The 11,263-nt window shown below is 49.0% G+C and overlaps 6 protein-coding genes across 6 annotated transcripts; 3 read left to right on the top strand and 3 right to left on the bottom strand.

Moving 5' to 3' along the window:
• Nucleotides 1-22: 22 nt before the first annotated feature.
• Nucleotides 23-629, top strand: EI97DRAFT_99829 (uncharacterized protein). The gene is made up of 2 exons (XM_033803271.1): nucleotides 23-242; nucleotides 302-629. The coding sequence occupies exons 1-2, from the start codon at nucleotides 64-66 to the stop codon at nucleotides 489-491; spliced, it is 369 nt and encodes a 122-aa protein (XP_033651990.1). The 5' UTR covers nucleotides 23-63; the 3' UTR covers nucleotides 492-629.
• A 1,993-nt stretch (nucleotides 630-2,622) lies between these two features.
• EI97DRAFT_443942 (uncharacterized protein) lies at nucleotides 2,623-3,971 on the bottom strand (the record flags this gene model as incomplete). The annotated part of the gene is made up of 3 exons (XM_033799865.1): nucleotides 2,623-3,142; nucleotides 3,190-3,797; nucleotides 3,969-3,971. The coding sequence occupies 3 exons, from the start codon at nucleotides 3,969-3,971 to the stop codon at nucleotides 2,623-2,625; spliced, it is 1,131 nt and encodes a 376-aa protein (XP_033651989.1).
• A 272-nt stretch (nucleotides 3,972-4,243) lies between these two features.
• EI97DRAFT_460041 (uncharacterized protein) lies at nucleotides 4,244-5,007 on the top strand (the record flags this gene model as incomplete). The annotated part of the gene is made up of 2 exons (XM_033801068.1): nucleotides 4,244-4,384; nucleotides 4,441-5,007. 2 exons carry the CDS (start codon nucleotides 4,244-4,246, stop codon nucleotides 5,005-5,007), a joined length of 708 nt encoding a protein of 235 aa, XP_033651988.1.
• A 1,879-nt stretch (nucleotides 5,008-6,886) lies between these two features.
• Nucleotides 6,887-7,752, top strand: EI97DRAFT_451567 (HET-domain-containing protein; the record flags this gene model as incomplete). The annotated part of the gene is made up of 2 exons (XM_033800354.1): nucleotides 6,887-7,617; nucleotides 7,725-7,752. 2 exons carry the CDS (start codon nucleotides 6,887-6,889, stop codon nucleotides 7,750-7,752), a joined length of 759 nt encoding a protein of 252 aa, XP_033651987.1.
• A 586-nt stretch (nucleotides 7,753-8,338) lies between these two features.
• On the bottom strand, nucleotides 8,339-9,096 carry EI97DRAFT_435000 (uncharacterized protein). Its single transcript, XM_033798767.1, has 2 exons — nucleotides 8,603-9,096; nucleotides 8,339-8,541 (listed from the first exon to the last, which is right to left on the bottom strand). Exons 1-2 carry the CDS (start codon nucleotides 8,707-8,709, stop codon nucleotides 8,427-8,429), a joined length of 222 nt encoding a protein of 73 aa, XP_033651986.1. The 5' UTR covers nucleotides 8,710-9,096; the 3' UTR covers nucleotides 8,339-8,426.
• A 492-nt stretch (nucleotides 9,097-9,588) lies between these two features.
• Nucleotides 9,589-10,202, bottom strand: EI97DRAFT_434999 (uncharacterized protein). The gene has a single exon (XM_033798766.1). The coding sequence runs from the start codon at nucleotides 10,191-10,193 to the stop codon at nucleotides 9,930-9,932; it is 264 nt and encodes an 87-aa protein (XP_033651985.1). The 5' UTR covers nucleotides 10,194-10,202; the 3' UTR covers nucleotides 9,589-9,929.
• Between the last annotated feature and the right edge of the window lie 1,061 nt (nucleotides 10,203-11,263).

Raw genomic sequence — 11,263 nt, 5'->3', positions numbered from 1 at the left:
GTGGATGGGCTGCGCCCCACCTCCTTTGAAAGTATTCACGGCCTGGGATGTGGGAAAAATGCAATGCCACTCTATGCATTATCGCTCCATGGATACCATGAATTGATGAAGAATTTTCCGTCCAAAAGTCGGATTGACATGGACGCCCAAGACGAGCCGTATGGCAACACCACAGTCAAGATCTGGAGTGCGAGCAGCGGCGCGTGCCTCCAGACGCTCAAGGGCCATAGCGATTCGGTCTGGTCAGTAGCCTTCTCGCACGACTCTGCCTAGCTGGCATTGGGTTTAGCTGATGACACAGTCAAGCAATGCCTAGTTTTGAGTTTGGAGGGTATTTGGGTAACATCCAACTCAGAGAGCCTACTATGGCTACCGTCATAGTATCGACCATCATGTTCAACAGTATCCGAGAAAATATGATTGGTATTGGAACTGGAAACGGAAGGGTACGGATATGCCGTGTTAAGCGCAACAAGCTTAATAAATTCTAAGGCGTTAGAACATTTATGTCATATTTACTCACTATAACGTTACTTATTTTTTTTATCCTCTCTATTTCATAGAGGGACGGGGATCAACGTAAATATATAGCTTGCCAATTTGCCACACCAAAGCTTCTAGCAAACTACAAATTAAGTCCACGTGCAGAATTTCGTATTATATATTTGCCACTTGAGGCGGACGAACGCCTCGATCACACTAGCAGGGAGGACGACCGAACCGCACCCGCCATAGGGTTGTCGCGGTATTTTTCATGGAATAAAATGCAAGGGATGATGCTGCATGCATGAGACCTGATAGAGTAGGGCTAGAGGTTTCGAAAAGGTGCTTATTGTTAGCTAATTAGATCTGCACCAGGGTCCAAAACTGGACCTAGATGCGGAGCTCAGCAGCGGAATCGAAAAATAGGTCTGTAGATCCCGAGGCCAAGCCCCCGCGAGCTTTGATGAATGTGGCAGCTCTCTTTGGTTTGGCGTGGGGCTCTGCGTCGGTAGACTTGGCAGTCGACAGCCGCGCCTAGCACCTAAGGTCTAAACCTGGACCGAAATTAAATCTACGGTAGGTATCTGAAAAGGGTTCTGAGAGACCGCTCAGAAGCTTTGCGAGGGCTAGTGCGATCCTAAACTGTCTCGCTTAGGTAATGTTCCCAGTTGTGGCAGGTGTCTCCTAATGCATGGAGGACTTCCACAACTTTCAACAGTACAACAAATTCCTTAGCTAGGCACCTTGGGCTTCATAAACCACCCTCTAGTGGATTAGGGAGAATGCCAGATGCAAGCCATAAACTTGACCGTCCCACCACCGGGATTGTTGAGGCCACCTCAATCAATCTTTTGTTGTTTTATGTCATTATGATACATGATGTAATGGACCACTGTGAAGAGCGGTCCCAACATTCGGCTCCACGAAAAGTGAAACTGGAAGCAATGTTCCACGCAAAAGTGAGCTACAGTTATGTTTAGCTGAGAGGATAGTACCGCACTGAAATCTAAGCCTAACCTCTCTTATTGCAGGATCCTCATCTTATCTGAAGTCGGTGCCAGTCTGTATTTCGAAGGAACCTTTGTCCGCGCGGACAAGATGACTGCCAACAAAGGTTCCTTCGAAATACAGACTGGCACCGACTTCAGATACGATGTATTTGCCGCGAAGGAGAAGCCGCCGAAAGCGGGGCACGTGCGCGAATACCTCAACGAACTGCTCGCGGTCCTAAAGGAGCCACTCCCCTTCAAGGCAAGTGTTCTACCGTCGGCAGATTGTCTGTTGTTCCTGTCCCCCCAGCGCAATGTTGATTGTGGGCGTAATTCTCAACTTATTTCGCACATTGGCCGGTAAGATGGCTTGGGTTCGTGGCCTGAAGGTGATATTCTGTGCATTCAATTCCTTGTAGAAGGATTATAGTGCTCTAAGATGCTGACCCTACTATAGGACGATCAGGAAAAAGACAGTACCTTACCTTGGGACAATACGTTTGGCTCGCAGCTATCACTGACTGAGGTAAAATACCTTAGGGATTGTATTATAAATTACCTAACTTGTGTGGAAGTCCTTGTCTTCGTTTGAACGACCCTCGCTTGATGATGGATAGTCTAGTATAGGAGTGTCAAGTGTTGATCATGGGAGAGTAAAGCCACATGTAACACGGCTCATGAGATCGCTATTTCATAAAGTGTAGTGATATGAAAGTATCTACATGCGTGCAGATTGTAAATTGCTCGGATGTGAAGTACCTTAGATTCATCCTAGCACAAAAGGTGTTCCGCCATAACGGGGGCGGTTAGAGCATAGCTAAAGCAGTTACTTTAGCGGTACGCGGCATCGCCACCAGCAGCAGGGAGGATGGCCGTACCGCACCGGCCAGGACCTTGTCGAGTGGCGTGGAATCTTTCACGTGGATGAAGGTCTTGGAGTGTGGACCCTATTGCCACTAAATTGCTTCACCCTGTGTCCGGAACGAAACCCGCTACGGGAACCAGATAGGGCAACTATCTCGTCTGGCACAGCCCACAATGGACAGCATGGCCCGGAAGGTTGACGAAGCTAGGCTCAGCCGCACCCTCTGTATCATGATCTGGGTGTCTACATGCTTCTAAGGCAGGTATTGGATGCATTCCATCAACCTCACTTTGGCAATGACAGGAGCCACGGTCGCCACACCCTCTCGGCCCAGTCCATAAGCCAGTGAAGGACCGTCACTACTTTCATTGCATCAAAGCACGACCTTGTGCTTCCCATGTCAATTTGCTCCCAAATGGTCATTTTCTGGTCGTTCTTCGGAACAATCAACAAATGCCAGTCATGGCCTTGGACGATCAGGAGCGGAAGATCGGGCCACTGTCCGCTAGTATTGCCGCGAATCAGGGCAAGGCGTTTCAACCATGCGTCCGTCCATATCGCTATTTGGGGTTTGCCATCTGTCCATGACTTCATGGGGCCTTTGGTCTCGATATTGATGGCGATAGGATTGTGACGAGCACGAGTCGTATGGTTCCAGGACTTTATAGGTGCGCCTGGTAGCAAACGGAGGTGGCGCCACGCTTGCTTGGTAGCGGGGTTCGGGTTGAGGGTGACAACGTAGTCAACGACGCGACCAGGAACAGTGGAGCGCGCGAGCGATGGGGGTTCGATTCGAGCCGTTTTCCTATACCCTTGAGTGCATGACTATCTCGGAAGACGACAAGGACTTACACATTGTGGATGTCGAGTGTCTGCCGGTGCTTAGACGTATTGCGCGCAAGTTTGAGGAGCGGATGTTGGACCTCAGAGTTCCACTCGTCCTCGGAAACACCCGATCCATAATCGTATTTTCGTGCGGTCTCTACAATTTCTAGTATCTGCGCCGTCGAAGGCATAGAACCGAGGACACAACGCTGCTCCAGGTCGTTTGCCCAAGAATACTGAAATCGCATCCTATCTATTGGCGGCAGAGTGGAAACGACCGCATTGATGTCATGGTACCCCAAGATTCCAATACCATCTGCAAATTGCTGAGTCGCTCTGCGCATCGCCGTGACGTCTTCGGGCTCCTCCCCTTCCTCGTCGTCACCAAAGTTGCAAAAGACAACGGGCTGCTCCTCAAAGTCTTCGAGCAACTGGAGCTGTTTCACAGGGCTCAAGCGCCCACTCTGATGTGATTCGACTTCGGAGGCTTCGGATGCTGCAGCGCTTGAGGCGCTCTTGGTCGGAGAGAGAGGGGGTTGGGGCACGCTATCGAGGTCGCGGAGTCGCTTCGAGGGACGGGGTGTTTGGTCCAAGTCCACTTGCAACGACGGGGGATCTGAGCTGCTCTTGGCTTCCTCTCACACTCGATAAGCAAGCCAATGTTTGTTACTTCTCGAAGCGAGTACACGGTATTGAATGTAGAACGCCAATGCCTCGCTGCTGCTCTCGCATGGCTCCGCCGCCACCATTCCCATTCATCCACCAATGCTTATGAGCAGTCGTAATGTGTAGCCAGCCACAGTTACCATTACCGAGCTGTATGGCCTTACAGGTCCTAGACATGCATCGACAGCTGGAGAGACCCATGGCTTTTAGCTTAGCATTGACACAGCCTACTCGTGCAATTTGCTTTTTGTGGAACACACAAAACGCTAAGCGATAGCGGCAATAGCTGTTAAGAATGCTTTTCTGTAGTCTCTAGAAAGTATAAAACGGTGTCTCTTCTTTGCAGCAACCACATACTGAACAAAGACCTCGCACAATTTACTACTCTATAGAGCAAATTTCTCTATCTTTCAAGATGGGCGGCAACAACACCACCACCAACAACACTACAAACATCATTATCAATAACAACTTTGCACCGAACCCTCCAACGCCGAACTTCATTGACACTCTTCTGACATGGGTCAACGACATGGTCAGCGGTAGCCCATTCCCGGTACACCTTCCCCGGTAGATTTACAACTCTCACTCTTAGCTTACAACATCTCACAGATCACCGGGGACCTAAACAAGGATGAGCCCACTCTCCAGACAGCTGTTCAGCAGGTCGCGATCACAGCATTCCTTCAAAAGTACAACTATGCATACAATGGCGCCAACACTAGCCCGCCCAACTACAACGGTAGCAAGTTCTTTGGTACCCCTGAGGACTTCACCAATGTCGCCCAGAACGTGCTTGCTACCAACATCAATATTTACGTAACTAACGACCTCTTCATTGACGACTCTCTTATCCCTCAATGGGCCCTCAAGAAAATGCGCAACGATCTGGCCACCTGGGTCCAGGTAGTGGCTGGGAAGCCCGTCATCAAGGGATGGCAGATTGCACCTTACACGAGGTACTACAATGATCCCTCTGGGAAGGAAAACATTTCTGTTGATGCTCAGACCTTGTACACAATTGTCGATGCTCTAGATCAGAAGGGAAACCCACAGAAGACACTTTTCTTGTCTTTTGTAGGTGTATGGTATGGTGTCAGTGCTACATTTGATCTTACGCCACCTCAAGGCACACAGAAGGAACTTGTCAAGCAACAAGTCGTTGGGTATGGAAACTAAGGACTGAAACGCAACTCGAGATTAAAGAACTGAGCAACCTGGGCCACCGGGCCACGGATACACTCTTTACTTCTTTAAATACTAGCATCCCCACCTATGTAGCAAGAGGCTCACGGTGCTGAGAAATACAAGGAGTACGCTCGCTTCAAGCAACTCAGAACCTGTGTATATATGTCGCACACTAGGAGATCCACACTACTATAAAGCTCAGACAACTCAAGCGACCGTGCCACGCTACTCCCTTATTGTAATACCACGCTCTCTGTAAGCTGGCTCAGTACAACCGCAGCCGTTCACTAATCTCGATATGAATATGCTGATTCGGAGCTTCGTAAAAGTTTTGATGCCTCTTAAGCCAATCACTCAATGCCTCAGTCCTGAAGAAAAAAACATTGGCTCTCCCATTAACCCCTCGAATGCAGACAGGTACACACCTATTCGCACATACACTTATCTGAGTCTAGAGTCGCTGGTGACGGAGAGGATAGCGTACCTGGTGGAGGAGTACGGACTCCTGCCCAAGACACACTTTGGCGCGCGGAGGCAGCGGGGAACTACGCATACGCTGTCGTACCTCTGGGAGGACGTGTTCAAGGCGTAGCGCGGGAAGAGGACGCTGTCGCTGGTGTTGTTTGACGTGAAGGGAGGGTGCAACAGCGTGGTAATAGAGCCGGAGATCAGGCGACTGCGGCAGCGATAGATCCCGGAGACGATCGTGCGGTGGGTGTGCATCCTCGTCGATGACGTGATGACAGAGGTGCAGAGGTTCCCGCAGGCTGGTCTTCCCCAGAGATCAGTGCTCGCTCTGATCCTCTTCCTGTTCTTCAACGCTGGTCTCGTACAGAGCACACCACGACACGGCAGCTCGATGGCGTTCGTCGATGACTACTCGGACACGCTCGCCAGCGTCAGCCAGCTTGGGTCGGTATTGAAGAGCCAGGGCAAGTACAAAGAGGCCGAAGCGATGCACCAACGAGCACCCCAATAAGCCACCAGCATGGCCAATTTAGCATCAATATTTTGCAGTCAAAGCCGGTTGATGGAAGCTGAAGACCTGGAGGTGCGGATACTGGGCGATGAACATCCCGCTTCCCTAACAGAGCCGCAACCAGAAAGCCTTGATACTTCCGCAAACATGCGCCCGGATGCAGACAAAGGTCTTCGGCGGCCAGCATCCTGATACAAAGTCATCACTTGAAACTCTGGCTGTATGTCAACAGATAGTATGGGGGTTAGGACATTTGATGCTGCTTTAAATGGATGGGACTGAGCTAGTGCAAAGGTAGAACAGGTATTACTAGATGTAAGCATAGCTATGCGTGGCGATACGGTAACATAAACTATGTGGCACCAAACTTTGCCACCATGTGCAGGGAGGACGGTCGAGCCGCACTGGCCACAGGGTTGCCTTGGAGGCGAGAATGCTTCGTTGCGGCTGCAGAGAGTTAGAGATGGCCCCGATGCTCTGAGGCGTCGCTAGAATTTGCTGCATAAACGCGGTACGGCATTCGGTTCCAAGTATTTGTATATAGAATTAACTCTAGCTTTCGCCGAGCGTTGCGTCGTTCATAGACTCGCCCGCGAGAAACCTTCTTGTCGAAGGGACAGAGGTTCATTTACCGGTATCACATCAGGCAGATACACTAAGCCAGCTCTGCTTCCAAGCAACGCCCACAATTACCCCTAGCTGTTATTGTTATATAAATTTACTAATCATGCATCTCTCTTCACGTGACAGTCAGCTTATGCGATTTAGCCTTATCGTTGCTGCCTAACATACAACCCGAAACCCTCACCTCAGTGCTACGCAACTGACGTTAACGTGGGATTCTATCGTAGACATCGATTCCAACCAACTTCATCGGCTTAATAATTTCTGATGCGACTTTTACGACTTGAAGCCGACGGCTTTTTCAGACTGAAGGAGCATATTGGCAGAGACATTCCACCATACGCAATTCTCTCACACACTTGGGGACCAGATCAAGAGGAACTCACGATTCAGGACGTGTTGGAAGGAGGAGGAAAGAGCAAATCAGAATATCGTAAGCTTACGTTCTGTGGAAAGCAAGCTGCAAAGGACAGCCTCGAGTGGTTCTGGCTGGACACATGTTGCATCGACAAGTCTAGTAGTGCCGAGCTCACAGAAGCAATCAACTCCATGTTCCGTTGGTACGCTAATGCCGCCAAATGTTACGTCTATCTGTCCGACGTTTCTGTCGACAGCGCTAAAGGGAAGGGCCAATTGCCTCGAGCAACATGGGTACCAAGCTTTCAGCGAAGTAGATGGTTTACGCGGGGCTGGACACTACAAGAGCTACTAGCTCCAAAATCCGTCGAATTTTATTCTGCAGAGGGCGAGTACCTTGGAGATAGAAAGTCACTGGTCCAAGAGATCCAAACCATTACTGGAATCAACAGTAAGGCTCTCGAGGGGAGCCCACTTTCACACTTCAGTGTTGAAGAGAGGATGTCATGGGCTGCAAATCGAGATACGAAACGCGAAGAAGACGCCGCATACTGCCTATGGGGAATATTCGGCGTTTTCATGCCAGCTATTTATGGAGAAGGCAACAACGCTTTCAAAAGGCTGCAGAAAGAAATTGAAGAGTCACTACAAAGGGATGAACCCAGCATCCATGTCAATCAAGCTCCTTGTTCCAAGTGTACGTATCGGAATTCTCCTTCTGTCGTTCTGTCATTGCTAACAACTATAGGTGGCCGACATGGACATTTTGCCAATGATCTACATTGCTATAAATGTGAGATTTCCATTACTTTGAGGCCGATCTAGTCTGGCTAACGTATTGAGGCGGTGAATATGGTCACTATGCCAATGAACCACACTGCTATGGATGTACGTAATCCACACCCTCAGTGAGCTCGTATATAAGCATGCTAATGGAGATATCAGGCAATAGCCGAGACCACATCGTGAGCGAATGCACACGGTGGCTAGACCCAGCAACAATAACTCAGCTTGCTGGAAAAAAACTACTGTCTTTGCGCCAGGAACGATCAGCATCGGAATATGCTACTGCGTTCGAGAAGCTCGCTTCTCAACTGCAATGGGGAGATAGCGCACTTATGGCCTTCTTTTATAAAGGGTTGAAAGATCGAGTCAAGGAAGTACTCTGCATGCGACGTAAACCTAATACTCTTTCAGAATATGTTAGGATGGCTGTTGGAATCGACGTCGAGCTGGATCTATTAGAGAAACGTAAGCCTCGCAGGGGGAAAAGGAAGTGAAAGCGAGGCGTTTTAACCATGCATCATCCAAATTGTAATGTGGGGTTTGCCTTGAGGGGACTTTATCGGATGTGTGCGGTCTGATCGAGTGATGGTCATATTGTAGAGATATTTGTCTTAGAGTTGAACTCGCCCGGATGTGCGAGAATATTAACTTCTAGCTATTGAGGTTAGCGAGCATACAAGAAGACGGACGCTACGTTATACCGAAGAATTGCACCTGAAAGCCAGGCAGCGCGGTGAGCTCCTTCCACTGTGCCTTGCCAACTCCCTTTGGGTGGAGGTGTGAGTTGCAGCGGCGAGTTTGCAGATGACTAGACTCATATGCTAATTTCTTAAGAGGCAGACGAACGCATCAATCACGCTAGTAGGGAGGACGGTCAACCCGCACCTGCCATGACCTTGCACTGGAGGCGCTCGATTTTCGGTGTGGATGAAGAGAGATGTTGGCATGGGCGTTGGTGTTTCTGAAGGGAAAGGCAGGCGAAGAAGCGGTCGCCAAGAGATTAAGCACAGGCCATCATCTGATTAGATCTGGAGGGGCTAAAACCTGGAACCCGCCCTCGGGACCTGGTCCACTGCGGGGGACCAAAACGTGGTCCACTGCGAAACCCAAAATGGGACCCTATTGCCAGGAATAGCCCAAGTTTGGATCGCGGCCAGATAGTAGGCATGCCTGGGTTGATGAGTGTAGCGTGTTAACGATTCCAAACACGCCTAGGTTTTCTGTGGGTGGTTTCGTTTTAGTTCCCGCAGTGGAGCCTGGTTTACTGTGGTATCCGGCCGAAGTAGTGTAGCTGGTCCACGCACGACAGGGGTGTTTAGCTAATGCATTCAAATGACGCTTTTCCACATCTGTCTATTGTTACATACAAACTTCAGTACTTCGTGTGACCTCCTTCCATCTCAATCACAGCTTGGCGACGAGCTGGTATACTATCAATGAGCTCTCGAAGCACTTCCACTGTGATTGACTCCCACGCCTCTTGAACCACCGTACGTAGTTGATTATACGTAAGTTGCCTCCCTCCCTCTTGCTCAGGGTAGAATTGCTCTATATAGTCTTTCATCTTGTTCCACACAGCCTTAATCGGATTTAGGTCGGGAGAGAATGCTGGCCAGAAGATTGGGTGGATACTCCTTGATGAGAGCTCCTCCATTGTATATGCAGCTGAATGCCCAGGTGCCTCATCTTGCATGAACTTAAGGTGAGGATTCAGACGTAGCCAGCTATCAATAAGAGGCATAATTCGATCACAGTAGCTCTCTTTGTTGATCGACTTCCATTCTTTCTCCCAGAAGAGATGAGGGCCTTTTGACATGCCTGAGAAACATGCCCAAAACATCTATCCACACTTCTTACGAATTTTATCCACCAAGCACATATCATCAAGCTCCTCTCCTAGCTTTCTTGTAACCCATTGTTTTCGATGCTGCCCACCAGTTATCCAGGTCTCATCGTTCCATAAGATCCTCTACCACTCCCACGGCTGCCAGTTGATGTGAGCTTGTGCCCACTCAAGACGAATCTACTGATTAGCCTCAGTAAAGGGTGGCTTAGCTCAAGCTACACAGTGTCTGTACCCTCTTCTTCATAGAGCACTCCTGATTGTGTATTCACCAATGCTCCAGTGCTCAAAGGGGCCCTGAGCAAGTTGGAGGTAGCTCATTTGTCAGGTGTTGTGGGACGATTGGATGTATGCCTCAAGCTCATCAACTTGGGCATCAGTAAGACGAGGCAGATGACCGGAGTGCTTTTTAGATATGACGAAGTTCTTGGTTACTGCATAACCAACTTGTTGTTTAGTGCAATTAAGCTGGTTCGCAATAAACGTGTAGCTATGGCCTGCTCGATGTAGGGTATGGGCCTCAACAATCTCATCGTGAGTGAGATATCGGTGGTGGTGGTGAGGAGGCGTAGATGGGGCTTCAGGCATCGTGTTGATTGTAGGTAGATGCATGATGTGACAGAGGTACGCGGAGTTCTATACAAGATACGGGTGCTACTCATATTTTTATCTTGTAATAACATTTGATTATATGGTCTGAGTACCCTTGTCGTACGCGGACCAGCTATACTACTTCGGCCGGATACCACAGTAAGCCCAAGTATCAGATTTGATGGTATCTGAAGATGTCACGGTGACAGAAAGATTGAAGGTGGGTTGACTGATTGTATTCAGGTGTGTGTTCTTATGTGGATGTGTCAGATTTGATGGTATCTGAAGATGTCACGGTGACAGAAAGATTGATTGAAGATGGGTTGACTGATTGTATTCAGGTGTGTGCCTGTGTGTGTGAGGCTGAGGCCTGACACCGGTTTTGATGTTCCTTCTCTGGGCACCAAGGCTGTGCAGGGCACTAGCCACTGCAGAATCACTAGCCACATATCCTCAGACAGTACCGGTACAGACAGTTTCTCCCAGTCCTCCTCTCCAGTCCCAGATAGGATATCCATAAACTGGCTTACCATCTGACACACCCCCTCAGCTTGGAACCCATTGCAAGCTGGACCCAACAGCATCTCCTCTTCAGAATAGCATATCTTCCAACTTGCATTGCACTTCATCCAAGTCTATCTCCTTCAGGGCATTTGAGCCCTTCACTCTTTGCAGCCCCAATTGTTCCAAGAACCTGTTCCACTTATTCTCAGGTAATACCTTTGTAAACCCATCAGCTAGCATCCTCTCTGATTGCAGATACTCAATCTTGATGATCCCAGATAATATCTCTTGCCTCAGCCAGTGATTGTGAATGTCCACATGTTTGAGCTTGGTCTGCAACCTTGAGATCTCCGCATTGAGGAGCCTGATGGTTTGTTGATTGTCACAATGGATGGTTATTGTCTACTCTAGGAGTGGAACCTCCAGTTCTTTGAGGAGTCTTGAAATAAACATGGCTTCCTTTGCCACTTGTTTGCCTTCCATGCAATGAGGCTATTGAACAGTTTGATTGTATATCCTTGGAAACTCTTTCTGTCCAGTGTATTGTCTGCAAATGATACATC

This window comes from Westerdykella ornata, assembly GCF_010094085.1.
Source record: "Westerdykella ornata strain CBS 379.55 unplaced genomic scaffold EI97scaffold_19, whole genome shotgun sequence".
Lineage (NCBI taxonomy): Eukaryota > Fungi > Ascomycota > Dothideomycetes > Pleosporales > Sporormiaceae > Westerdykella > Westerdykella ornata.
This window is presented reverse-complemented; position numbering and strand designations above follow the sequence as displayed.

Coding starts and splice junctions, on each gene's coding strand:
- EI97DRAFT_434999 (XM_033798766.1), bottom strand. CDS start 10,193: ATGCCTGAAGCCCCATCTACGCCTCCTCACCACCACCACCGATATCTC.
- EI97DRAFT_435000 (XM_033798767.1), bottom strand. CDS start 8,709: ATGCCAACATCTCTCTTCATCCACACCGAAAATCGAGCGCCTCCAGTG. Junction 8,542..8,602: donor AGCGTGATTGATGCGTTCGT/CTGCCTCTTAAG, acceptor GCTGCAACTCAC/ACCTCCACCCAAAGGGAGTT.
- EI97DRAFT_99829 (XM_033803271.1), top strand. CDS start 64: ATGCCACTCTATGCATTATCGCTCCATGGATACCATGAATTGATGAAG. Junction 243..301: donor GGCCATAGCGATTCGGTCTG/GTCAGTAGCCTT, acceptor CTGATGACACAG/TCAAGCAATGCCTAGTTTTG.